The sequence below is a fragment of the Tyto alba genome, unplaced genomic scaffold (genome assembly GCF_018691265.1).
Source record: "Tyto alba isolate M040663 unplaced genomic scaffold, T.alba_DEE_v4.0 Super-Scaffold_10, whole genome shotgun sequence".
Lineage (NCBI taxonomy): Eukaryota > Metazoa > Chordata > Aves > Strigiformes > Tytonidae > Tyto > Tyto alba.
Genome location: NW_024881262.1, coordinates 12,610,068 through 12,637,744, shown reverse-complemented (window position 1 = coordinate 12,637,744; position 27,677 = coordinate 12,610,068). Strand labels below are relative to the sequence as shown.

Here is a 27,677-nt window from a genome sequence, read left to right as displayed (position 1 = left end):
GAGCGCAATTCGTTACCGCGGGTGGGGTGTCTGCACATGGCATGGAGGCCACAACGTGCTCTCAGGCTCTCACACCCCTCCGTAGCCTTTGGCTGTCCCTCCCTCCTTCTGTCTCTCCATCTCTCTGGTCCTGTCCTCCAGGGCACCCCATGCTCCCCCACCACATACCAGTCCAGCTCCAGATGCTGGCAGAGGCTGAGTGGTACCTATGGCCACCTAAAGTACCTGCACAAGGCGTGACGGGAGCAACACAAATTGGGCCAGGGGCTTGTGAATGGGCAACCAGTCCGTGGGCTGACTGGGGGCTAGGCTGGGCAGGGGCGAGGTACGACCAGGTGTGCCCAAGACGTGCTGAAACAGCCAGGCCCTACCACGACATTCAAGTTTTTCCACTTCAAGTCCTTTCCCTCACAGTAAGGACTGAGCCAGATCGCAAACACTCCAATTCAAACAAACAAACAAAAAAATAAAAAATAAAAAAAAGCAAGAAAAAGGAACCCCAATGAGCATCGCAGTACTCCACTCCCTGCCATTTCCATACGCCCGGCTGCTGCTCCCTCTTCTCCTCCCAGCCAGAGCCCGTGCCTCTTTCCATACCCAGGAAAACATTTTGTTCTGCGTTAAAGGCTAAAGCTAACACATGACCAGCAAGAGGCAGCAGTTTGTTTAGCTCTTGGAGTTTATTTTAATTGTGGCCTTGTTTTGTAATGAGGACGGCTGCAGCAGGGGGAGCCTTCTGGGATCCGGGGGGCTGTTCCGCGAAGTTTCCTTATCAATAAAATGAAGTCTTGTCTATTAAGAAGAACCGGATGGGATGCATGCTCAGCTGCTTTGTTTTCTTGGAAGTTAAACCATACACATTTGCTTATTAAGGATTCCAGTGGCTGTCTGTGATCACAGGTCCCCTCCAAGTGCTACCTTTAACATTGCCAACCTCCACGGGGGAGAAAGGAGGGGGAGAGAGACGGGCCCTGCGTTCCTGCTGACAGGCAGAAAACAGCCTGGTAAACCTGAGTAGTTTGTTATGATGATGCATGAAAAAAAGGAGGAAAAAAAGAAAAATCATGTGATTTTTATGCAAATCGGGTGAATTGGACGGTTAAAAAAACCCTAAATGTCAGGTAGATAAGATCACGTACACCTAGAGCAGTGTCATGATATTCTTTGTACGTTACATTCATACTGGAAACCAAAACGTGTTACAGAAATCAGACACCCACAAAAAGCTCTGAGATTGCACTGAGAACAGGTTCCTGCAAAGCACCAACCTCTGACAGAAAAAAAAAAAAAAAAAAAGAAAAAAGTAGGTTAGATTAGAAAACAAGATAGTTGAATTCAGCCAGGGAATAGGCTGTCCCTGTGCAGCGTGCAGCCTGGCCTCGGTGCACGCGCATTAATATGCACAAAACTCCTTTTAAGTAACATTGGTGCAGCGGCACCCAGCTCTGAAACGGGCAGGCTGCTCCCACAACCCATCCTAACACATCCTCGGCTGTCACGGGGAAGAGAGATTTACGGGCTGTCTTCTGTCAGGCTAAACTTTTCTCCCTCAGACACACTTTTTTTTTTTTCTTTAAAAGTCCTGGCAGCTATTTTGAGTGGGGATGGGTAAGCCTCATGGCCTGAAGGAGTTAATTTCAAAAGAAAAAATTATAGTGGGGCACTGTTTATTTAAAGCATATTTTGTAAAAGACGAGGCACTTCTTTCCAGAGGTACAGTTCACCTGGGAAAAATACGCACTGGCCTCGATGCCACTTAAAAACCCACTCCTTGTCCCCTGGGGAGGACAGCCCAAACCCCGGGGGCTCCCATCACCGCTGAGCAGCAGCTCCAGCTCCGAGGGCCTTCAACGTCAAACTGCAGCTCTCGAGGAGGGCTAAATAATTTCACACTGCTCTGTGCCCTGCATGCCAACACACAGGCAGAGGGGCTGCTTTCCGTCCAAGGAGCTCGCTGAAGGGGGGAAATGGGGAGGCTGAATCGGGACACCCCACTGGGGGGGGCACAAAGCACCTGTAGCGCTGCTCCTGCCTCCGCTCCCACTCCTCCGCTGTGCCCAGAAATACCCCTGCCAACTCCTGGGGGACCGTTTTCCAGCAGCACCACCCCCATCCCCGCATCGGGGTTCAAACCCCTGCCTGGGTGAGGGGATCTCCGCAGGGGGTGTGGCGGGGTGTTTTTGAGAGGGGGGTGCATGGTTCTGCCCCCCCCCCCCCCCCCCCCAAGTTTTACTGCAGCCCCCCTACTTGTGGTGCCGGGCTGCTGCCCCTCCATGTGCTGCGCAGGCACCTCGAGGCTGAGGCCAACGTGGGGGGCTGCTGGTGGCTTCCCAGCCCACCTGGCAACCCTCCATGCCGTGGGGCCACCTTCCCCCCCCCCCCCAAGAACGAAGCCTCTTGCTGTCGGCGGGCGGAGGCGAGGGAGGCCGTCCCGCCGGGGCATCGCCGCCCTGCCTGCCTGGCAGCCACCACCACTGCCACCAGCTGCCAAGCTGGTCCCCGGAGCTGGGACCCAGACGGGACGGGTAAAGCAAGAGGGTGAGAAGGCCTCGCTTGGCACTGACCCCTCTGGTCCATGAGGGGAGGGGGGTCCTGGGGAAACGACCCCATCCCTGGCACCCCGAAGTCCCCAGCAAGGCATCGCGGGGACTGCTGCGGCTTTTGGGGGGGCAGAAGGAAGCGGTAGGAGGTGGAAGCGTGTGGCAGGAGCCCCCCGGGAGCTGCAGCCAGGCCCCAAATGATGGAAAGGGGGGACAAAAAGGTACAAAACTGAAGGAGAAAGGCCAAAAACCCCATGAAGGAACCCCAGGCCGCCCAGTTCCCAGCCCGAAGGGGATGCTGGTGACTGCACTCTACGTCCCTGTAACGAGGGTTAGAATGGAAACTGTGATGCAAGCCCAGCTTGGCAGTGGCCAGGCAGAGCGAGAAATCTCCCCCGACAAAGTGCTACTTGAACAGAAGCCATGCTCGACCTCGGGTCTCCACCAAAAAAAAAAAGCAACCCCAAGCGGCAGCCCTCTCGCTGCTCCCCAGCGTCCCACAGGTGCTGGGCTCCGCCGGGCACACACGCTCTGGCTAAAGCGAAAGCATCACACACTGCAGAGAAATGACAAACAGAAAAGATCTGACCACCCCCCCCCCCCACCCCCCCACCCGCCAACAACAACCTTCCATTTAATTTTGTTGCTGTAAAAAAAGGAAAAAAAAAAAAAAAAACACAACAACAAAATCCTGGAGGAGAGCAGAGTTTATATTATTGGGTCTGTTCCCCCCTCGGCCGCCTGCAGACACCCGGTGAGCCCCCTCCCTGCCCAGGGCCGGGATCGGACTCGCACAGCTCGAGCTGCACTTACTCACTGGGAATTACATATCGCTTTTTAACTACAGGAAAGCCGTCTCTCCAGCATATCTGTACCATCTCAAGTGTCTCGGGAGTACCATCCCTGTCTTGCCACCGGGCTTTTTTTAATGATAAAATGAGTCGTATTAGTAGAAAGGCTTTCTTCCTTATTTTTCTTTTTATTTTTTCTTTTTTTTTTCCGCCCTCCATCCTTGCATTAAAGCATTTTGCTTCAAGGGCTTAGCTGAGAAATCAAAATAAAAGCAGCACCCAGGGACTTTGTGTCCGAGGTGGCCACTCCGTGGGGCTCAGCGGTGGCTGAACCGGTAGCTCTGAGCAATTGCACTCGTGGGCCGAGGGCACCGTGACCTGCGGTGGTTATTCTCGTAAACAAATTTCTATTAATTGCAAGGGCCCGGGAATGCCATCGCAGCCCGGAGCGCACCCTCCCCCTGCGCCCTGCCACACGGAGCAGCCATGGCACCTCGCAGCCCCCAAAAACCTATGGGGAAAGAAAAATGAGACTTGCGAGCTGCTGATCTACCCCCCACCCCCCCCAAGACAAACCCTTGCAGCAGGCCCGCTTGAAATAAATACACAAGGCTGGGCGATAGAGGCAGAAATCTCAGCGGATTTACATACAGGGCGATACATTTCCATACAGGATCGGGGGAAGGCTGGGGTGACGGGCACCCTCCTTCTGCACCCCCCTGCAAAACCCATCCGAGATACGGATTGCAAAGGCTTTGCATTAATCCCCTCCCCCGGCTGCCCCACACCTCCCAGCAAAGGCCTTTGCCCAGCAATAAGCGAAAAGTGCCGAAATAAAACCCCTTCCAGAAAAGCCAACGCGGTTTTGCATCCCCGGCACAGTCCGACATTTCCGTACAAGCAGAGTATTTACAGACTTACAGGTTATTTTGCAACAACAACAACAGCTACAAAGAATTAACCCACCACTCCAGAGTCCTGGAAAGGAAAAGAGAAAATGGATCAAAAAAAAAAAAAAAAGAAGAAAAAAAAAATTTGTTTTTGGTCTGAAGAATCCTGACAAATAATAAAAAAATAGAACTAAAAATGAAAAACAAAAAGGAACAAGGGAAGGAGAGAGCATGTAGGGGGAGGTCTTTACGGAAAAAGCTTCTTTCCCCGACAGTAAATCCCATCGGAGGCCGTGAGCTGAGCGTGGCTGTTTGCAAAAATTATCGAAAAAGCTGATTGAGGGAAAAATAATTAAAAAAAAAAAAAAAAAAGTAAAAATCCAGTGCAATGCAGCAGGATCCTGGCTTTGCTCGCTGGGTTGTATTTTTTTTAGGGGGGAGGGTTGCTTTTTAAACGCGAAAGTGAGCCCCCCCCCCGCCCCAAATTAAATATAAAAATAAATAATTTTTAAAAAAATAAAAGGCGTTATTTGGGGGTTGTTTGGTTTTTTGTTTTTTTTTTTTCAGATCTCTTCCTTTTCTCTGTTTCGGAGAGGAATTTTGGGGAGGGAAGCGGGGGGGGGATGTGTGTTTGCACCGCCCGGAGTCGCAGCCGGGACCCCCCGTCCGTCCTCATCCTCATCCTCCTCCTCCTCCTCCTCCTCATCTTCCTCATCCTCATCCTCCTCCGCCGCCGTTGCCGCCGCCGTTGCTGCTCCGCACCGCGCGCGCTGCTCCGCGGCCGCGCGCCGCCACCCCGCCGCGCCCCACGTCACACACAGCACCCGCCGCCACGTGACCCGCCGGGCGGGCGCGACCATTAGGAACGGGGAGAGGGGGGCGGATGAAGACGAGAGGGCGGCTCGACGGGACCCCCGCCGCCCTCCCGGGACGCGGGACCCCCCCCCCGCACCGTCTCCATAGGGGCGGCGCGGGGGGGGCGGGTCCCGTGTCCCGGGAGGGCGGTGGCGGCGGCGGCGGAGCGGCGGGGGGAGGTCCGCGTCCCTCCCCGTGCTCAACGCAGTGGTAGAGTCTGCAGCTCAAATTCCGAGAATTGGGCTCTGTTGATTCTTAGAACTGGGGTTCTTAGAAGTGGTGATGCAAGGAGTTTCTAGGAAAGCCCGGAGACCAGGTGATTGCTGCTTCTATTGCCGCGGCCGATTTTACCCTTTAATTCTCTCTCGCGCGCTCGCTCTTTTTTTTTTTTTTCTCTCCCTTTTTTTTTTTTTTTTTTTTTTTTTTTTTTTTTTCCCTCCTCTTTCCCTCCCTGCCCCGCTCCGACGCCTGGCGCGGAGCCGCCTCTATATATTTCTACCCATTTCCCCCCCCCCCCCCCCCCCTTTCTTCCCCCCCTTCTCCCGCGGCAGGTGCCCCGACAGCCCTTTAATATTTTTTTTTTATTATCCCCTAAATCTTACATTTTTTTTTTCCCCCCTCCATTTATTTATTTAATTTCCCCCTACACACAGCCCCTTCTTTCCTTGCCCGCTGTCAAGCGAGAAAAATAGGGGTGCCTGCATGTCAGCGCTGGGAGCGTGTACAAGGGGAACGCGCGGCGAGGGGTGGGGGGGGGGGGAAGGTGGGGTGTCTCCCCTCGCTGTCCTCTCCCGGGGATTGTCGGTTATCTGGGATTATTGGCTTTCCCGCACGCGTGACGGCCGGGTGGGGACGGGGAGGACGGCAGCGGCTCCTCTCTGCACCTGCAGCCGCCCCACGGGCGCAGGACGGCGGCGAGCGGGGCCGGTGGCGTTTTGCGTGACTCGGGGTCGGTTCCCAATGGCTGGATCCCTCGGCAGGAACGTGTTATTTTTCTTCCCCCCCCCCCCCCTTTTTTTTTTTTTTTGTTCCTTCTTCTTCTTATTTTTTCTATTTTTTTAAATTATTATTTTTTTGATGTGCGTGTTGTGTCGCTGTTGTCTCGCCGCCGCCGCACAAAAGCGGCGGCGGAGCGGGGCCGGCGGCAGCGCGGGGGCTCGGCGGCACCGGGCACCGCCGCTCCGGCCTTTCCGCATCATTTTCCCTCCTTCCCCCCCCCCACCCCCCCCAATCTCTATTTTCATTCCTATACCATTATGATTGTTATTCCGTCCCCGATCCAACCGCGAAACGGCTGGTGCGTTTTGCAACTTGTGGCGGGGCTGCGCCGTGATCTGTCAAGCCCCGGGCTAACAACGGGCGGTGATGGAGAACATTTGCGGCATTTCTCTGCCCGGGGAAGGGGGGAGCCCGCGGGGAGGCTCGGCCGTCGCCGGCCCCGGAGCATCGCGGAACGGCGGCCCGGGGCGGGAGGGAACCGCGTTCGCCCCGACGGTGTGTGCCGGGGCCGGGCGCGACGGAAATTTTTGCCGGCTGGGAAATAAAACGCGATGCAAAGCTCAGGAAGGTGGAGGAAAAAAGTGTATGGAGCAACTCTGACTGCTACGCGCAGGGCTCAAAATAATAATAATAATAATAATAATAATAATAATAATAATAATAATAATAATAATAATAATAAACCCCCGCGGGGAGGAGAGGGGGTCCTCCACCGGGAGGAGGAAGGCAGCCGGGCAGGGGAAGGGGGGTGCAGCCGTGCAAGGGATGGGGTCCTGGGTGCGGGGCGAGGGGGACCCCCCCCCCGGTGCCCCCATCGCAGCCCTTCCCCTGTGTTTACTACCGCGGCGGACTTGGCGCGGCGACAACCGCTCGTAAATCTGCCGCCGGCAGCCGCGGGGCTGGCCCCCGGCCACACGCTATTCCTGGAGCGAGCGGCGCGGACAGCCGCGCAACTCCCGCGCACCGCGCCCGGCCCGCGCCGCTGCGCACCCCCAGCCTTCCGCCGGCTCCAACCCCCCCCCCCCAAAAAAAAAAAAAAAAAAAAAGCGGGCGGGGGAAGGGAGAAGTCCTTTTTTTTTTTCTTGCTGTTAGGTGTGTGCTTTTGTGTCTGTATATATATTTATGTTTTTAAAACCTCCCCCCTGCCTTTAAAAAAAAAAAAAAAAAAAGGGAGGACAAAACAAAACCGAAAAAGCCCAACTTTGTTATGAAAACTTTCGTGGTCGGGCGGCAGCGACCTCTCCCGGCCGCCCCCCCTCCCCCCGTCCCCCCCGCCGCCCCTCCGCCTCGCCATCCTGCCCCCCCCAGTCCCACCCCGCCTTTAGTTTGCAAAGTCACAGTATGAAATGTTATGAAATCGGCTCTTGGGAAGGAGGGAAACAGAAAGCGAGGCGTTTGTTTAGCAAAATCTGCGGCGGCCTCTCAGATGTGCCTAAAAAGCTGCCTTTGACCCCCCTGTTGCATTTCCAGGGAAGAGGCAGATCTGGCCTTAAAATCATGAGTCAAAAACAACAAAAACAAACCCGGCCCGGGTTAGTTTTTTCCACTGACTCCAGTAGGCGCAGGATCAGTGCGACGGGAGGCTGGGGCCAGAGGGATGAGGCTCAGCAAGAAGCGCTGCGTTGGTCCAACATCTCTGTCTGGGGCCAAATTCGTACCTGCGCCAGTGGAAGTGTCAGCAGGGCTGGGGATGGGATCAGGCCCTTGTTCGATCTGGGGATGCTTATTGATTCTTCTCCTGAGGTTTTAAATGCTCTAAAAATTATTATTTGCTGTCTTGCTTCAAAGGTTTAAAGGCTAAGTGCTTTAAGAGCAAATACAGGCTTCTTCCAGCAGTCCTTGGGGGGGGTTGCAGTTCAAAAATTGCTTTAAAATTATTTTAGGGGAAACCTCTCTTTATATATACATGGGGAGGCAGAACCTGAGGTTCAGTTATTTTCTCCTAATGATAGGATCGTGTTTGAAAACTTACACTATAGATGGCAGTTTTTGCCCCATGAAACAAATCATCAAGCCATTAAAATATTCAAAGGGTGTCTAGCAATTTTCCAGAAGAATGGATTATTACATTGTTCCAGTAAGAAAAGACTTCATCTCCGAGCGTTCAATTTTGACTGGCAAAACAGATCAAAGATCTCTTGGGATGCATTTCAATTCCAGTTTCCAATCCCCCCTCACTTCTGACTGTCTGAGGCAATATTGGGAGAGGAAGTGGAGGTTAACCGGTTAGTTATTATTGCAAAGGAAGAAGTCGGAATGAGAAGTGATTCTTAAAATCCCACCCCCAAAAAAAAAAAAAAAAAATCAGTCAAAAGTCCTTATGATACTTTTTAGACGTCCCTGTTTGCAGTGCTGGGAGGACTTCAGCCTGCTGTCTGATGAGACAAAAATAAACCTAGCAGAAACATTAAGTTTTTCAAAACAAGGCTGGAAAAGCTCATAAAAATAATGTTGCTCAGACGTGTTTTAAGAGAAACAGAATTACATCGACAAAATTATATGTTTTCCAGGTTTGGTTGGGGTGTTTTATTTTCCAAGGGGAAAAATTGCTCCTGCAGCAAAGCTAACTGGTGCCATCTAGTGTCACCTCTTGTCCCTCCTCCCCGGCCAGGGCAGGGGCTGGCGGAGCCGGGAGCCTCGGCTGAGCGGGAACATGTTTATTAACTGCTTTATAAAAAAATAAAAAAAAAAAAAATGTTTGCCAGCTAGGAGGAAGGTGGCAGAGGAAACTCTGGATGCCACTGAACTTACTTAAGGAGCCTAATTGGAAACAACTGAGTGCTTATTAAAGTCACTGACATTTCCATATGGAGTTCTCTCCGGTCTGGTCATGAAATCACATGTGAAAATCTTTCCGAGTTGTGGTGTTAATCTGCCCTTGAATTTCTGCCTAATTTAGGATGTATTGTAAAGCTATGCTTTTCTTCTTTTCTTTTTTTCTTTTTTTTTTGGGGGGGGGGGGAGGGGAGGGTGGGAGGGGAAGCTTTCAGCTCCCGATGACAGCAGCCTCATATTGCTTTGTAGGAATGGTGTTTGTTGTTTTTCAGTAAATAGTAATGTTGTCCTCAAAAACCCCATTACAAATACAGGTGGTAAAACTGTGAGGCAGTCCTGTGTTCTAGGAGCAGGGGTGGGTGAATTTTATGTGAATACTCCATTAAAAAGAAAATCTTGTTACAGAGTCTATAGGTGAGTGAAATGAAGCTCTAACCAATAGGTGCATTTCTCAGTGTGCAGCTTATGCCCCTTCATGTATTTGTGGTGTTGAGTTGAAAAACTATTTCACGCCAGTTTTAGTCCCTGTGCTGTAATGTTTGGGCTGCAAACTCCACACGAAGAGCTTTTAATGGTTTGGTTAGAGCCTGAAATATTGTTTTCAGGTTTCTGAGAAGTTAGTAAAATCTAAATTTGGTGAAAAGTTGCCTGTGTGCTCATAACCTCTTGTTCCATTTTATAGTAGCATGGGAGTCTATAAACAGGAGCCCTGTATGCTGAGTGCCTTTATCCTTTTCTAGATCTATTTTTAAACCATTCTTCTGTTTGGCAAAAAGTGACACTTGGTTTCCATGTTTACAGCAGGCATTGGAAACCTCAGGAGTTCACAGTTTGCAGTTTGGTTAGCTGAGTATCCAAAAGTCAGCATCTGACCAGTAAGCTCCTTCAGACTGCAAATTTAGACTGCAAATGTAGTCCTCCCCATGTTTTTTTTTTTTTTTCTTCTTTTTTTTTTAAGCCTTCTAGATCTTGTGTGTTCCCTTTGCTGCAGGACACTGGCAGCCAAAAGACACACACCCCTAAGTTGGAGCAAGTGTATAGTCTTTAGGACTGCTTTAAAACCTCTGCACAGCGGGTACCCAGAAGAAATGTGGGACCCCTTTTTACAGAGGGGAGATCTTAGAACAAGCATACTGCAGCACAGGGGCTCCAGAATAATGTGTCCTGTAGGACTGAGCACCTTCTGAAATGGGTCTCCTTAAGTCTGTTTGGCTAAATATAGGGGTGAGGGGCTGTCTATTCCCTGGCCAAGTGACCCCAAGCTGCATATATGTCTTGTCCCATCCAGGCAGGCTGCCAAAGCAGTCCCTCACTGCCAAAATGAGCTGTGCCACCCTCAGCCCCAGGAGGACAGAGATGGTGGGGAAGGGGGCTGGTGCCAGCTGGTGATTCACTGCCCCGATGCAGGGTGGGGATAATGGGACACCTCCCCTGAGGCCAGCCGGGCCAGGGACCCGGCTCAGCTGCTGGGGATGCCTGGCTCCAGCTGCACCCTGCCGTCGGGTGGGCACCCCGCTGCAGGGCTCGGCGTTGGCAGGACACGGTGCTGGTCCTTTGCTCTCTGGAGTAGCTCCCTCAACTTCAGCCGGGACACGGTTCCCGCCTTCCCTTGAAAAATTAATGTGATTGCTTGGGGTCGTTTGAAATGCTGAACAAGGCTTGACTCCTTGCTTCCCAAGGGCACGCGCTGCCTCTGCCTCACAGTCAGAGCTTGGCTCTGCAGAGGGCAGGGGAGTCCTCTTGAGTGGAAAACATTGGAGGCAGTTTTAGTGTGCTTCCCCCACCTCCTCTGCATTTTCTTCTGCAAAGACCAAAACAATGTGGAGACTTGAGCCAGGCCAGCTTTCAAGGGCAATCCTTTTAAACCCTCTTTTGAAGTACAAACTATAAAGTTGCCTGCAGCGCTCGAGAAAATATGCAGTTTTCCTAGTTCCAAATGCTGATAATAAACCCGTCCAGATAATGTATTGCATTTCCTAGAAACATTTGTTTGCTGGCAGGAAATTGGATCAGATTGAAAGTTAGCAGAGACCGCTCGATAGAGTGAGTGCAATCCGCTCACGGAAGGGTACGATGGAAAATACGACAGGGCTTGCACTAGTGATGCTGCTTTTCATCTGTGCTGACACTGTGCGCTAGGACTTCTCTCTGTCTCTTCTTGGGTTATTATTAACCCAGCCACGTTTTGGCCTAGACGCCAACCAGAAGCTACTAAATTAATAAAACACTGCTGTGACAGCTAAAGGACGCTTAGTGCCCCCTGATTGCATGACATCAGGAAAGCTGAGCTGGGTGCTTGCACGCCACCATGGCTTGTAGCACTCATGACTGTGCTCAGGGGGGGCTCCCACACCACCCCATTTTCTTGGTTGTCCCTCTGGTCCTTGTTCAGGAGAAACCAGGCATCCTTTGGCAAGGTGGAAGGGCAGCTGACAGCATGCCCTGGCAGGCAGAGGGGATGCTGCCGCGGAGCTGGGACTGGGGAGGAGGGGAGGGGGCGGGGGGGGGGGGGAACGACACACAGGATGGAGCTTCCCCTGGGCGGGCAGTTTCAGAGCACTGTGTGGGATGAGGCTGTGGGGAAGGGAGACTTCACCCAGCCACCCCTCCAGGGTGATGTGAGGCAGTCGGCGCTGCAGGATCTGGAGGGGTAGGAGACCCAGGGCCAGGGTGTGATCAGTGCTCTCCCCTAGACTAGGAATTTGGGGGCAGGAGGGGGGCAAAGACCACAGGTACCCCCCGTGTGAAAAGGGGTGGGGGAGGAAGGAGTCCCCCGCTGGGCGCAGGGTGGGAGGATGATGGATGAAAAGGGATTCCCTATACTTGAGAGAGTGGATGGATGGAGGGGTTTCCCTGTGCATGCCAGAAAGATGGGCTGGGGTGGAGGGGAAAGGAAGTCCCTGCTTTTCCTTTCTGCCCTGAGGTTCAGGAGCTGTGAGGGTCTTCCCTTTGCACGGGGTGGAGCTGAGAAGGGTTCCCCCACACGCAGGTGCACCCTCCCCACGCTCACTGAGCCGGCTGCAGGGAGGGCAGAGCCAGCCCTGGGCTCCCTTCCAGGAATGGGTTTTCTCGGGGAGGTGCCGGCAGGGAAGGGCTGTTCCCTGAACCGCTGGGGCAGACCCATTGCCTTCCTGGAAGGCAGCAGCAGTGACAGTCCCGTGTGGCCACCCCTGAAATGGGCTCCGCGCCTGGCCCAGACCTTCCTCTCTGGGCACAGCAAGCCCCGGCGTGCAGCCCCGAGCACTGCCGGAGAGCCCACACGTGCAAGGTACTGGGCAGGAAAACTGGAGAGAGGGGAGGGGGCATGGGGTGATGCTCTGACCCCAGCTGAGCCTGGGGGAGCCTCATGGGCTTTGAGGGGGGGTGTGGATGGCCGGCGGTCGTCTTCTCTGCGCCCCATCACTGGTCTGTGCTCTTTGTCACTGTCCTCTTCTCTGCTGATCTCTGGTCAGAGCATCCTCCCGTGCTGGGGTGCAAGGCTGGCGCTGTGCGGAGGCCGGGAGGGACAGGGTTAACGCAGCTCAGCATACCGAGGGGAAGGAAGGTCCCTTTCCCTTTTGCATGCCCACATCCTGCATCCGGGAGCTGCTTGGGATGCACCTGCCTGGCTCCCGGGCCGTGGGCGTTGCAGCAGCACTGCACTGGGGAGGGGTAATTTGGGAGGGCGGCGAGGGGGCTGTGCTGGGGTCCAGCTCTGGGAGAGAAGCTGGGTGTCTCCCCGGGCAGCGCTGCGGCTTCGCTTGGGTAAGGGAATTTGGCGACAGAGCAACAGCTGCTCACGTGATGTTCAGGGGCGCAGAGTTCATCTCGCAGTTTGTAACTTTGTTGGTTTATGCATGGGTCACTTCCCCGTGTCTGTGACACCCGGGTGAGTCCCCGGGAGCCCGATGGAGTGCGTCTGCTGGTGCGGCTGAGGTCAGGATGCCACCTGGCTGCCCCAAATGCATACATCCGCTCGTATGGACCCACGGATGCATGCTGAGCTCTTTGCAGAGCGCCGTGAGTCCCTTGGCTCGCGACTGACAGTAGCGAGCGCCTGGCAGCGAGTGTGTACGGAAAGGTCAGAGTCTGCAGTGTTTGGGAAATTAGTCAGTTTTTGTGTGTGCGTAAAGTTTTAAGCTAGCCAGGCTCAGAGCGGTTCTGAAGATTTGCATTTGATGGCTGGAATGGGGCTTTAAGACACAGCTCTGGGTTTTGTGTGCCTTGAATCTTACCTCTTCATCCCACTCCAGCATCTCTGGGGACATGAGAGGGCCTTGGGCTCCAGATGTGAAGGGGATGCTTGTCCTCACAGGGCTGGATGGGCTCTCTGCAAATGCTGTCAGTCTTACTGGTGGCTCCATCCAGTTTTGGGGGTTGGTCCTCAGAATAACGTGATGAAAGTTTTGGGGTTTGTTGGATCACTTATTGCACTTCTCCCTGCTTGGAGTGGCTACTTGAGGACCTTCTTCCTGCATTGGTGCCAGATCACTTGTCTTTGTTGGTTTTAAGTAAATTTGCGAGTAATAGTGCGAGTTCTGGAAGGCAGTTAACTCCTGGGTTTCCTTGCTGTGCTGCCCCGGTTGTGTTGCCCATGAAGCCAGCGGCTGGAGACAAAGCTTGCAGTTTAGGGGAAGGCTTTTCCAGCAGCCAGCGGAAGGCATTTGTTCTGAGTCCTCATCCGTCTCCACCACTGGCTTCCTATGCGATCCCGGCCAAGTCACTTTGGTACTTGACGCCCATATCCTCCCAATTCTGTCTGGCAGCCCTGTCCCAGGGCGTTTTCACTGGTGGCTGGAGCATGTGGGTATTCTGAGAAGGGCAGTAGCTGTTTTGGAGGACTGGATTCAGGCTCTTTCCAGGTTTCTGAGCAGAGTGGCAGCAGATCTTTGTGTGTAAGTCATACCTGTTAACGAGGTGCTGGGAATATGGCATTGGTCTTGGATGTGGCAGTGGCTGGGAATTCGATCTTGGCAGGGGAAGAGTTATCTCCAAAAGAAGTGGTGAGAAAATTCTTGCTTGACTTCTCTTCCCCACCTGCCTTTAAGTTCCTGAGTCATGGAAATTAAAATCTCCTTGGCATACGCCCATGGTTTGGGCTAGAGGGTGTGGAAGAAGCTATGATTGGATTCTCTGAGCCTGTGGTTGTGATAAGAACGTACTGTACCGGAAGAAACAAATGTTAACCTTACTGGAGAGTAGAAGGTTTGTTATCTCTAGCTTTTATCCAACTGATACTCGAGCGAAACAGCAGGCTTGTGTCCTGCCACAGCCAATTCATAATTACCAGCTAATGTGGCATTTGTCTTCTTGTGTTTTATTTGTAGGTTTGAAAGAAACTTTTGGACTGTGAATTGAGGCATTGGGTATGTAAATTTAAATTTTGTGCTTCCCCTTCTAACCCCCCCCTCCCTTTCCTTTACCATGTTGAATGAAATGTTTCATTAGACCCAGCTGGAATTTGTTTTCAGGAGAGCAGCTGCTCTGTAGAAAATACTGTACGTTCATATGCTGCTGGGGAAGGAGGAGTCAGGGTTGTGGGAGGGAGTTGATCATGGAGGAATTTGACACTGAAGATGTACAGTCCAGCCCAAAATTCAGGCGCAGGGCAATGTGGGTTCTCCTGGGTGCTAGCTGGGAGGACACCTCTGAGATGGGTCAACAGGTGTTGTGTTGGGGGAAGGCTTCATGTTCCTCGACTAACCCAAGCCTTGCTCACTGGGAGAGACTGGGCTGTGGTGTGGGTAGCAGCCCAGCAGGTTAGATGAGTTCTACTCCTTATTGCTACCACCAATTCATTGGGAAACTGTGGACAGGTCTTCTCCAGAGTAGCCACCACTTGGGAGCAGGAAAGTAATTTGCTGGTGGGTGAGGGTTGGTGTTCCACTGTGGCCTGGATTTTCCAGATGTTTAAATCCTTCAGCTTTAGTTGGGACCTTAAGGCTTGTTTTGATTCCCGTGGCTGGATTTACAGCCAGCCAGCAGATGGGTGAGGGGGATGGCTCCTGAGGAAGATCTGAAGACTAGGAAGCTGTGTTGGGAGCTTCGTGGAGATGAACCCGAGTGGTGGTGGGAGGAGTGGGCTGGGGTGGAGCCACCATGGGCGAGGCAGGGAGAAAGAGGAGCTGGTTAGCTAATCCTCAGGAGGGTCTGGTCGCCTTCGCCCGCCAGCTTGCTGGGTGGGACTGAAACATGCCAGGTCTCGCCGTCAGCCCAGAGCCCTCACTGAGCAGCCTGGCAGGCGCTTGGTGTGGCGCAGGGCTGCTTGCCTTGGGACCGAGGAGCTGGTGCAGCCCCTACCAGAGGCGCTTGGCCATCTGAGCACATCCCAGAGCAGCAGCTGTCTCTTTGTTGGGTTTAAGGCACTTGCCTGGCTCCTTCTCCATTCTCATCCTCCTCCTGCTTCTGTTTTGAGCAGACTCAAGATGGCCTCACCAGCAGACAGCTGCATTCAGTTCACCCGCCACGCGAGTGATGTCCTCCTCAATCTCAACCGCCTTAGAAGCCGGGATATCCTGACTGACGTCGTCATCATTGTGAACCGGGAGCAGTTCAGAGCCCACAAAACAGTCCTGATGGCCTGCAGGTGAGAGCAGGGTCCCCTCCCTGCCTCCCTTCCCTGCTCCCTCTGCCTTTGGCCCCATCAACACTGCTCCAACCCCAGGGGGTCCTCGTGGGGGTTTACAGACAGGGAAACAGAGGCAGAGAAGCTGAATTGAAAGGGACTGCCAATAAATTTGAAGCTGTAACAGGATTAGAGTTGAGACCTTTTGCCTCCAGTGCCCACACCTTTCTCCTTGCATGCCCACATCTGCCCACATGCAGCCCAAGGAGACAAACAGGAGCACAGCGGTGTGAGGCACATCCCTGAAGGCAGAGCACAAATGCTCTGCAGGGACAGGACAGGAGAGGGGAGGGAGGAGGGCTGGATGCTCACTGGGGTGAGCAAGTCCTCTGTGACTGCAGTGTCCCCTGTCACTGCTATTTTTAGAGCTATTCTTCCCTGGCTTCCAGGCTGCTGGCTATACCCACCTTTGTTGATTTTTTTCCCAAGCCTGGTGGGATGTGAAATCCCTTTCCAGCTCCAAAGATTGCTGGAATTGCTTCTTAGTGAACGCTAATTAACATCCCACCATTGCCCAGTTGAATTACGGCAGATGCCTTCCAGGGTTTCCTGCTGACAAGGTATAAAGATTTGAAAAAGCCAAGGTTTGACTATTAAGACATCCAAAAAATATTTTGCCAACATTTCCTTTTTTTTTTTTTTTTTTTCCTGGTTAAAGAGTGAGTGTGGATGCCCCAAGAGGCTTCTGAAAAAAATGAGTCACAGTGGGATGGGGGTGGTGGTAAGAACAACAACAACAAAAAAAAAAAAAAAAAAAAAAAGGAAATCTCTAAATGGAGGCATTGGGGAGTTGTTGCGCAGGTGAGATCTAAAAGCAGGCTGTTCCAGTTGGCAAAAGTACAGTGCAGAAGACGCTTACTAAGCTGAGAAACCAAGCTTGATAATAAGGGGGAAGCTCAGGGAATTCTGTAATTGCCTCCTCCTCCCTTCCCATTCATGAACCCCTCTGTGTTAAGGGGTTTCAGATAAATTGTTTCTTCCACTGAATTGTCATAACGCTCATCTTTTCTCCTGTCTCCTCTCTGCAGTGGCCTCTTCTACAGCATCTTCACTGACCAGCTCAAGTGCAACTTGAATGTCATCAACCTGGATCCCGAAATTAACCCTGAGGGGTTTTGCATCCTCTTGGACTTCATGTATACGTCACGCCTGAACTTGAGGGAGAACAATATCATGGCCGTGATGGCCACAGCGCTGTACCTGCAGATGGAGCATGTGGTTGATACCTGCCGAAGGTTTGTCAAGTCTAGGTGAGCACAGTGAGTGAACTCGGGAGAGCCTGGGGTGGTGTGTTCGGGTAGAAGGGGGGAGAACTGACTGCAAACTTATCCTTACGGGCTGAAAATTACTGCATCTCCCTCCTTTTTTCAGTGAAGCGGAGATGGTGTCTGCTGTGAAGACCCCAAGGGAAGAGTTTTTGGCTGGACGGATGCTGAGCCATCCAGAGGTGATGGCTTATCGGAGCAGAGATGTCTCAGAGAACGGCATGCCTCTCCAAAATGGGTCCCTTTGCAATGGGAGGGCCTTTGCACCTGGCTTGATCAATAGTTTGTCTGGATCCCCCATTTCCTACCATGGATACAGCCCTCTCCCTCTAAATAGCTTCCTTGTGGATGATGAGTTGCGGGAGATGAGGATGCCTCTCTCTGAACTCTCAAGGGCAGGTGCCTTCCCCAAGGAGAGGATCCTGCCATGCGACAGCTCCCGGACAATCCCCACCGAGTACATGAGAACCATTACCGACATCTCGGCCAACATGTGCCATGCTACCATCTATGCTCCAAAAGAAGGTGCTGCTGAAGAAGCCAGGAGCGACATGCACTACAGCGTAGCCTCTGGCCCCAAACCTGTTGTCCCTTCAATCCGGAACAATCCCTATTTCTCTTGTGACAAAGTGGCCAAAGAGGAGGAGCGGACCTCTTCAGAGGATGAGATCAGCCAGCACTTTGAGCCCACCAACACCCCTCTGGACCGCAAGGGACTCATCAGCCCCCAGAGCCCCCAGAAGTCAGACTGTCAGCCCAACTCGCCAACTGAGTCCAGCAGCAGCAAGAATGCCCGTATCGGTCAGAACTCCAGCTCCCTCTTCACCAAGAGCCCCACAGACCCCAAAGCCTGCAACTGGAAGAAGTACAAGTTCATCGTCCTCAACAGTCTCAATCAGAACACCAAGCAAGACAATGCTGACCAGAATGAGATGGGAACCCTCTCTCCTCGCACCTACATGCCCATGTCCACTTGCCAGCAGTCCATGGAGCCAGAGCATCTCAACGTGCAATCCCCCACCAAGATGAGTGTGAATGGAGAAGACTCTAATATCCCGCAAGCGAGCAGACTCAACAATATCGTTAACAGGTGAGAAGATTTCCACTCCCCTCACACCCCTACAAGAGACAGGACTCCCTGCGTTGTTGGGGAGGGTTTGGAAGTGTGTGAAATATCTGTAGCACTGGGCTGGGGAGTCCAGCCACAAGCAGGTAGAAGCCTCTGCATTCGGTGGAGCACTGCCAGTGACATCGGCTGGGTGCCAGCCGTCCCCACCATACCAGTGCCAGCCTGGACTGGCAACAGAATTGGGAACATTGGGTCAGGAATCCCTGGCTCGCTTTGGTAGCTCTGAATTGTTTCTGGAGCCTGGGTTTTCCCAGCCTGATTTTCACCAGACTCCCTGTGCCTTAAGCTTTTGTTTGGCTGTAAGCATTGGAAAGGCAGGAGATGAACACACTATCCTCTAGACCTGGATGTTCCTAGAGAGCTTTGAGGTCATTTGGTGATGGGCACCTGAAGGATTGAGGCTCAGGGACCTGTTGTTGATCAGGGCTATGCTGTGCATCTCACCACAAAAGCGTCCCCATAAAACATGGCTGTCCCTCGTGTCTGGAAGGGTACAAACAAGGCCCCAGTAGCTCAAGCACAGCAAGAGCCTTCTCACAGCTGTGTGCGTTGCTGTCCTTCCACAGGTCCCGGGATGGGTCCCCTCGGAGCAGCGAAGGGCAGTCCCCGCTGTACATGCATTCGTCGAAGTGCAGCTCCTGTGGCTGCCAGTCCCCACAACATGCTGAGATGTGCCTTCATACCCCTGGCTCAAACTTTGGAGAGGAGATGGGAGAAACCCAGTCTGAATACTCTGACTCCAGCTGCGGTGAGTCTTGCACCCCTGGTCGCCTTTTTCAGCGAGCAGGCAAGGGAGATGTGCAGTCTGGGGACCCATCCGCCCAGTGCCCGGTGTCCAAATGGGCAGTCAGACCTTTCCTTGATGCTGGTAAATCCCAAGGTGCTTTACAGTCCCCTCTTAACTGGCTGACCAGCTGTGCACATGCATGTGAGGGACACACGCATATGGGAATTGCTTCCTTCCACCCCTTCCCCAGCACCATCCAGATACCTTCTGCAGGGAGTTAGTCACCTGCTGCAAACTTGGCAGCTAAGGACAGGAAACAAAGTGCACCCCACCCCAACAGAACCACGGGAGAACAAGCTTGGCAGATGTAATAACCCTAATGGGGATTGGGCAAGATGGTGTGGCTCACGTGTCCGTCATGATATCTTTGTTATCAGGGAGCCCAATGCACACATCTGGAGAAATGCAGATAATGAGGCTTGCAATCTTGTTGCAAAACTCTGCAAGCCCAGAGACAAGTATCTGTGCACCTGTCTGCCCGTAACACAGGGAGGGGGAATGCAGAATTGTCACCTGTGGTGTGGGCAGAAATCCACAGAGGGTACGCTACTGTGGTGTTGCTCAAAGCTACATGCAGCATTTAAGAGATAGGCACCCTCCTACTGGGGCCACCTGCCTTGCACTTCAGATGATGATGGTCTTCCCATGCTTAAGGAAGACATCTGTACATGTAAAGGTTTTAGACCTCTAAAGGTGCTGGAGTTGTCCCAGAGTTGAGCATCCATCCTTCAGAGGACGCCTGGTAACTTGGGTTCCTCTCTGAAAGATGTCCAGGTGAGATGCTGGCTTCTTGGAAGCAGCTTGTGTCACCTTGAAGGAGAGGTGGCTTGCGATGACTTTGCTCTCTCAAACCGTGCGTGTTGTTGCCATGCACACAAGTTGGTCAGGAAGTAATGGCACGGTGCAAGCACCACTGACTGCAAACATCTGCGCTCGGCTTCTTGTTCCCACACTTGCTCTGGCTGTCCCTGTCTGCCGTCCCAAACCTGTCCCGTGGCCCACCAAGGAGCTGGCCCGTGCATTTGCCCATCTCATTGCTCTCCTCTGCCCTCCCAGAGAATGGAGCCTTCTTCTGCAACGAGTGTGACTGCCGATTCTCCGAGGAGGCCTCTCTTAAGAGACACTCTCTGCAAGTCCACAGTGACAAGCCCTACAAGTGTGACCGTTGCCAGGCCTCCTTCCGCTACAAGGGGAACCTTGCCAGCCACAAAACCGTCCACACAGGTACAGTGTTGGCCACGGGGACAACTTACTGGGGAGGCTGCAGGTTACTGGGCATGTGGGTGTTTGTGGCTGTGTTTGTCCCAGGTGCAGGGTCCCCTGCTCTGTGTCACAAGCTGTCCCTGATGGGAAGAGCAAGGTGATTTTCTTGGCACTTCCAAGGAGCCTTTAGGCAAAGCACTAAACCTGAGTACCAGGGAGATGCTGCCTGGCCTCACAGCAGGGATGGAGCTCAGTCTCCTTTGCTGTAAATCACTGGGCGCTACTGTTTCTAAAAGCGTCTTGCAAAATGCATAGCTGGGAGCAGATGTGTGGCCTTCAGATTACTTTGTGGTAGACTTTAAAAAAAAAAAATATCAAAAGAACATTTAAGGAGAAGTCTGGGATTTTTTCTCCCTATATCCTAGAAATCCAGATCATATCTAGCCTGGCAGGAACTCTGCTGATGGGAAAATCTGTGAATGGATGGACTCTGTGAATCAGCACAATGGAAGCTGAGAAAGGAAGGGGATATTAAGGGTTTAGTCATTTGCTGACAAACCTGGGGACTTTTTTTTTTTTCATGCTTTTATTAATGCTTAGCATGTCAACAGCCAGTTCACTAGCTGGGGAAGGGAAGTCTGTGCTGATGACTTGGTCAGTGCTCTTGCACTGAATTAGACATAAATTCCCTCAGACTCAGCTGAGCTCCAGGAGGGTTGCGCAGGTGAATGAGACAACACGAGTGCCAGGGCAGGGTTTGAGCCTGTGTGGGGTCGAAGCCTGTAAACAAAAGAAAAAGGCAGGAAGGGATAGACAGTGGCTGTTTCCCACTCCCCATTGAGCCCATCTTAAACCTTCCTAAATAAACTAGTAAAAACCTTTTTGCAGCTTCCCCCATCTCTGGGGGCCAGCAGCAGCGATTGTAACTGGATAATGATTTGGGAGCTGGGTGGCGGGGCCTGCCTTGGCTTTCTGCTCTATCAGCTCTTTTTGCTTCTGTAAAGAGGTGACAAACGGCCGAGGCAGGATGTGCTGGGGACCACGAGGAGGCTGAAGGGAGCCAGGTGGCCCTGAGTGGCTTAGTGACGGCTGTAGGGAGACGCAGGCGCCAGCCGCTGTCGCAGGGCCAGGAGGAGCAATGCTGTTAATCCTCGCTGGCAGAGCTGCCTCACTTTCTGTCTTGCTCTGCAGGCTGCAGTTCCCAGCTGAAACAAAAAAGTACCCACAGTGCCTGGGTACCTCCTGAGCTCGCCCTGCTCTGGCGACGCCCCAAGCTGTCCTGATCGATGCTGTTTGTCCACAGCCATCCGCAAAAGGGATAGGAGTCAGGGCTGGTGCTTCATGCCACGGGGTCTGGCACCTGAAGGGACTTAGCTTCGGGGAGCACCATGGATCATGACGGCTGAGCACACCTGTGCTTAATCCCTCACCCTTTCTTTTGCGCTCTGCAGGAGAAAAGCCGTACCGCTGCAACATCTGCGGGGCACAGTTCAACCGGCCAGCCAACCTGAAAACCCACACACGCATCCACTCGGGAGAGAAACCCTACAAGTGCGAGACCTGCGGAGCCAGATTTGTCCAGGTGCATGTGGCCTCTGGGACCTGCAGTGCCTGGGGAGGTGGGACATGGCCGGAGCAGTGACACCTCATGGCAGGGAGGAGGCTGATGGGCCATGCTCACTGCCTTGGGCAGCTCTTCCCATGGTGTTGTGGGATAAATAGCGGCCCTAAGGTCTGTGTGGGCCAGTTTGGTTTAGTAAGAAACCTGACTGCTAGTTTTAGCTCCTCTCTTCCATTTGCTGTTAAGGATTAGAGATACCACACCTCCGACCATGCGGCCCTGACTCCCAGCTAGAACCCAATAGACCAAAAAAAGATAGCTGGGAAGAACCCTGCTCCTGGTGGGATGCCCTTGCTCCCAGTGAGATGCCCTCGTCCTTGGGGCTGTCCTCACCCAATGCTGCTCTCTCTAGGTGGCCCATCTCCGTGCTCACGTGCTCATCCACACTGGGGAGAAGCCATACCCCTGTGAGATCTGCGGCACACGCTTCCGGCACCTGCAGACCCTCAAAAGTCACCTTCGAATCCACACAGGAGAGAAACCATATCATGTGAGTGATCCTGCTTTTGAGGGGGTGGGGGGGGAGCGCTCAGCCAGGGCTGGGGGGAGGATGCTGCCAAAGCCGGGGGGCTGGGAAAACAGTGGGGTATTTGCGAGGGCTGGTCACAGCACCCCAATACCCTTCGCCAGCCTCATGAGGTCCCACGCCAAGGTCATGTCCCTGCTCCTCGTGCCCTGTCCCCCTCTCGTGCATTAGCCAACGCTGACGATTTTGTCACGAGTGACTGCACTGGAAACGCTGACATGCAGCCCAGGCTGGGTACACGTTAGTTGCTCTTCTTTTCTTCCACCCCATCTGGAAGAAGGTCACACTTCTCCAGATAGCTGTGGCTTAAATTACAGCCACCACCTGTGCGCGGGGATAGGGGCAAGGAGCAGCCTGGCTTGGGGTCCCCTGTGCCGGTTGTACCCCTGCCGATCAAGCAGCCTGCCCTGCCTTGCTTGCAGCCCCGAGGGCTCACAGCTCTTTGCTAGGGCTTTTCTGGCTTTCCCCATCTGCTAGAGAGGGAACCAGAGCAGGGGTTATTGTCCAAACATCCCTCTGGAGACATCTAGCTTGGCAGTGGTCAAAAGCAGCTCCCAAAATAGCCCTGTAGCTGGTTTGAGCATCTAGATAAGGAGCTTGGCACTACATCCATCAGAGCCAGGGTCCTCTCCTAAGGGACTTCGGCCTTTGTTCATCCCATAAACCAAAATGTGCTGCTGCAAGCCTAGGATGGGCTGCCCCCGGGTGGTGCTTCTCCCACCACATCCCCACTTTTCCCTCGTCCACCAGTATAACGGGCACAGCATCCGCCGGGGTAGCTGGCAGAGAACAGACATTTGCTGCAGGACCCCCACCCTGAAGGGAAGGACGTGTCCCCTGCTATCCCGTTTCACACTCTCTGCCTTTGCCTCTCGCCCCGCAGTGTGAGAAGTGCAACCTGCATTTCCGCCACAAAAGCCAGCTGCGGCTTCACCTCCGGCAGAAGCACGGGGCCATCACCAACACCAAGGTGCAGTACCGCATCTCTGCAAACGAGGTGCCTCCAGAGCTCCCCAAGGCCTGCTGAAGGCAGAGGATTTCCCAGGAGGAGGTCGTCTTGGGGGGGGGGGGGGGGTGAAGCTGTCCAAAGGATACTTGCAACACTTTAAAAGAAAAAGGAAGGAAAAAAAAAAAAAAAGAAAAAAAAAAAAGAAAAAAAAATTCATCATATGATGGAGTGCCTCTAAACCCATAGTGCAGATAGATGGAAAAACATTAGAAATTTAAAAAAAGAAATGACAAATACACGGGTTTTATTTTTCCCAGTTATGTGAAACAAAAAGAAAAGTAAAATTATTCAGATCTTACTGTATATAAAACATAAAAAGTAAAAATAGTCATTTTAAATGTCTGTGCAGTGGAGTGTTGATAAACTCTGGAGTCTAACCTTCACAGCCTTTGCCGTTTGAAGATGAGGAATGTAATGTTGATTTATGGGAACAGATTTTTTTCTTTTGTATGCAAAATGTGTGTTCTTTTAAAGAGAAAGTATGCTATTAAAGAGAGGGCTTTAACTTTTTTAACCAAAGGTGAAGGAATCTATGGCAGAGTTGTAAATATATATAGATATAAATATATAAATATATATATAAAATAAATATATATAGACCTTTAAAAAAAGCTATATTAAAAATATATAAAATGCATTAAAGGCTCAGTTGGACTCTGCAGGCAGAAGCCACTCTGAGAATCTTTATTATGATAGAGCACTTAAGGAGATATTTTAAAGTATTGCATCTGTACAAGTAAGAAAATATTTTGTCTAAATGCATCAGTGTATTTGTATTTTTTTGCAAGTGAAGGTTTACAATTTACAAAAAAGTGTGTATTAAACCAACAAAGCTGCAGAAGGAATTTAAAATAATAATAAAGTGTAATTTTTTTTGTTCTAGTTCTCAGTCTGTATATATGTAAAATGTGGTTTCGCACGGTGCCTTTCTTTTCAATGGAAGTTTTCAATGTATGGACTATATTGAGCTCAGTTTCTCCAAGGTACAGCCTGATGTTGCAAAAGGAGTTTTGGTGGAACTCTCTATCGGGGAATGTTTTATTTTTTTGTTTTTGGTTTTTTTTTGGTCTTATTTTACATGCTTGTGTTATAAACAATCTCGGGAGACAGGGTTTGGGCTGTGTCTAAACTGCATTAATGCATTCTGTAAAATATAGCTGTACAAATAAAAGAATAAAATGAAGAAAAGTGAAGTATGATGGAGTGAAGGGTCTGTTCTTGCCCGTCCTTCTCCTGAAGCACCTTGAAGCCAGTGGGTGCCCCAGGACGGGGCTGAGCATCCCAAGGCCTGGCCCTGCACGGAAGGCAAGGGCCTTTTCCAGGGTCGAGTGAAAATGATCTCTGGCAGGAGGTCAGAGCAAGACCTGAGCTTGCTGCTCTGCATCCCGGTGGGGACTGCCCCACTCGGGCACCTCCGTGGTAACTTCCTGCATTTGCACCGAGTAGCCGGCAGAAATAGAGCAAAGCCTGGGAGAGACCTTTTGCTGACCAGCCCAGGGCCAGTTCCAGATGGTCGGGTAGTTATTTACATTTCCTGGAAACTGATGCAAGTGCCAGAATTGTTCAGGGAAGAAGGCTGCCTGCTGCTCCTCTCGCTTTCCAGCGCCTGGGGTGGCAGGGGGCTGCTGGTTCTGCTGCCTTGTGCAATGCTTCGGTGGAGCAGGGTCCGTAACCCCCTCCAGGACTCTCTGGCCGATAGCATCTCTGGGCTTCCAGCCATTGCAGGCTGGCTGCGGGCCAGAGCTGAGAAAGCCCAGCTTGAGGGAGTCCCCCTGATCTTCCCCAGTAAGCAGAGGAGATGCTTGGTACATTTGGGGAGCTGTGTAGAGCTGGGGGGGGTTGAAGCCATAGGATGACCAGGCCCCTGGGAAGTGGGGGTACCTGGAGTGCACAAAGGTGCCTTGAGCTCTGTGCAAGCAACCCAGCAGCCCTTTGCTCACCAGTTGCAGAAAACCAAGGAGCCTCCTGCAAAAAGCTCTGAATTACACAGGCAGGAGTGGCTGCAACCACTGCTGGTGTGGAGCCCAGACACTGCTCGGCATGGCCTGGGGTGGGGTCTGCGCCACAGAGGGCTCGTTTCATTTTTAGTTTAGTTAATTCATGGATAGTTTGGGTGCAGGGCTCGAGGGGGTGATTCACAGTGGGGGCACTTGGAAACACCATCTGGAAGGGGAGGGCCTGGCTGTTCTCAGGGTCAGATGGGACTGCAGTAAGGAGGAGCTGGAGGTGAAGAGGAGGATGAGCTTTCCAACACTCTGTAGGACAGAGGTGGACATGAGACGACCAAAGCAGCCCTGCATGGGAGGGAAATGCCAAGGCAGGGGGGGAATCCAATTTGTAGCACTGCTTTGCAGGACCCCCATCTCCTCTGGCTTGTCTCTCAGCAGACCAGATCTGCCAGAACATAAAGAAGTCCCCCCAAAAAAGTGAGGGCTGAGCGCTGAGCTGGAGCCAGTCTCTCCTTTCTCCTGCTGTTTAATTTGGCTGGGCAGGATGGCTGCCTGGCAGCCTGCAGCAAGCACCCGCCTGCTACGGGGCAGGCTTTTTGTGGGGTGAGGTCCTCTTGGCCACAAAAACCTCTCTTCGCGTGCATCCTTCCAGGGCAGGTGCCTATTTCTCACCCCACAGGCTGGGCACACCCCACTGCCTGCTCCGCAGGGCTGAGCCAGCACAAGCCCTCACGAGCTTACCCGTGGCAGGGACAGGGTGGGAGGAAAAAATGACAGCAAATGGGGCATTGCCTGAGCACTGGGAATAGCAAAAACCTGCTTTCCCACCTTGCTCCCTCACTTGCTTCTTCTCTCCACCTCTCCCTGGTAGGTTTATAACGTTTAGTAAAGCTAGTTGTCCTCGTGATGGGGTTTTGACACATGTACTGTCCTCATTTGACATACATACTTAGGTTTCTCCCCTCTCTGTCGGGAGCTGCCTGTCTTTAAGCTTGTTGCCTCTCTGATTACTGCAGTTGTCACTTTTGGAAGTGGCCAGGCCATGCTCACAGCCCCACTCACCCCAGACAAGCAGGCTGCATAGCCACGACCTCTATTTCCCATGGACTCGCTCAACTGCATTTGCAAAATAAATACTGTATTTTCCTGAATCATAGCTGTGTTTCTTCCTCCTGACAGATTTTTTTTTTTTTTTTTTTTAAAAAACAATGATGTCACGGCTTTTCCAGGCAGTTCAGCTGAAGCGATAGCAATCACTCCCTTACTATCCACAGGGCAGAGGTCTGCAGGCATCTGGCACCGCCAGCCTGTGCCAGCGAGCTTTGCTCAGCACGGAGGGTGTTTGCAGAGGCGAGGGAGCAGTCACACACGGGGCTGCCCTACACGTGTTTCATGGCTGTGGAGCCCACAAACATTGAACTGGTCAGGCCCGCCCATGTCAGTACTGCTGAGTTTTTGCCCTTCGAAAACACGTTTCCAGATACAGAGTCTTGACTCTCGCCAAGCCTCAGAAGGAAGGTCACCACCAAACTGATAAACTGGCCGGTTTCCAGGAAGCTTCCCAGAATGTCTTTGAGCAGCTCTTTTGGTACCCATCTCCCCCTCCTGCCACATAAAGACCTGCCAAAGAGATGGGGATGTGGTCAAGTTTTCCTTTTCTTCAGATTTCTTCTGCACTAAAAGAAAAAAACTGCACCACACTGCCAGCTCCTTCCCCATTACACTTCTCAGCACAGGCTTTGAGGAGGCCCTGCAGAGAAATGGGGATTCAAGTTTCCTGCGGCTGTGCGGGGCTCTAGGGGTGTCCACAGTGATGCTGTGACCCGCTGTGCTGAACTTGCTGCGCTCACCAATTTATTCTCTAGTCCTTGGGCCCGGTTTTGGCCCTGAAAAATCTATGCTGAGAAAAAACAACACTAAAATGTGGAAGGCTCAAATGTAGGCACCAAAGCGGTGACTCTCCGAACTATGGATGTTTGATCAGCATACAGCTGGGCTCAAGGACACCGTCGGCGCTTGCTTTTTTTTTTTTGGCAGCGTTGCTGGCCCTGCCTCGCACGTCCCACCGCCCCCCCCGCCCGCAGCAGCCCCAGGCTGGGCCCCGCGGGGCCGAGCCCCTCACCGTCCCGTCGGGCCCGGCGGGAGGGCTCGGGGCGCTCCGCTGTATTCTGCCGGGTCTCCACGAGAGGGCAGGCGAAGACGGAGTTTAAAGCAAGAAGTCTCCGGAATAAAGACACCGATTCAAAAAAAAAAAAAAAAAAAAAAAATGCAGCCCGAGCTGGGACATCTGCTGCTGTCGAGGAAAATCTTACAGCCGGGGGAAGGTTTGCAGGCAGAAGGCAGGTGCTTGCCTGCAGCTTGTCCCCAGGGCCAGCCAGTTCCCCTCCACCCCTCTGGCATGGATCTGCTGTGGGGAATGACCAGCTGCAGCCTGAGCTGGCCGGGAGCAGCCCAAGAGCCGCTGGGATCCCACGGGCAGGATCCTGTGTCACTGGGGTGCACGCTGCCTGTTTGTGGGGTTGGACACAAGTGCCCGTGGCCACCTGGAGCCTCCTGGCCTGGCCTCTCTGAGAGGGGACCAGTGTCACTGGCCGAGGGGACAGAGGCCCAAGCTCTTGCTGTGGAGCTGGTGTTTATAGGGGAGAGTTATAGAGAGCGAGAAAGCAAAGCCCTGTATTATTTCATGAGTTCATGTGCTCACCCACCTGTATCCATCACCTTTTTCCTTATGCTA

The 27,677-nt window shown here is 52.6% G+C and overlaps 1 protein-coding gene and 1 long non-coding RNA gene across 2 annotated transcripts; one reads left to right on the top strand and one right to left on the bottom strand.

Moving 5' to 3' along the window:
- Positions 1 to 661: 661 nt before the first annotated feature.
- LOC116960143 lies at positions 662 to 4,381 on the bottom strand. The gene is made up of 2 exons (XR_004406229.2): positions 4,253 to 4,381; positions 662 to 3,842 (listed from the first exon to the last, which is right to left on the bottom strand). It is a non-coding gene; the product is annotated as an uncharacterized LOC116960143 (long non-coding RNA).
- A 910-nt stretch (positions 4,382 to 5,291) lies between these two features.
- Positions 5,292 to 24,187, top strand: BCL6 (BCL6 transcription repressor). Its single transcript, XM_042795784.1, has 10 exons — positions 5,292 to 5,392; positions 14,157 to 14,195; positions 15,248 to 15,415; positions 16,483 to 16,704; positions 16,826 to 17,809; positions 18,415 to 18,596; positions 19,692 to 19,859; positions 21,290 to 21,420; positions 21,812 to 21,949; positions 22,869 to 24,187. The coding sequence occupies exons 3-10, from the start codon at positions 15,255 to 15,257 to the stop codon at positions 23,010 to 23,012; spliced, it is 2,130 nt and encodes a 709-aa protein (XP_042651718.1). The 5' UTR covers positions 5,292 to 5,392; positions 14,157 to 14,195; positions 15,248 to 15,254; the 3' UTR covers positions 23,013 to 24,187.
- The last annotated feature ends 3,490 nt before the right edge of the window (positions 24,188 to 27,677 follow it).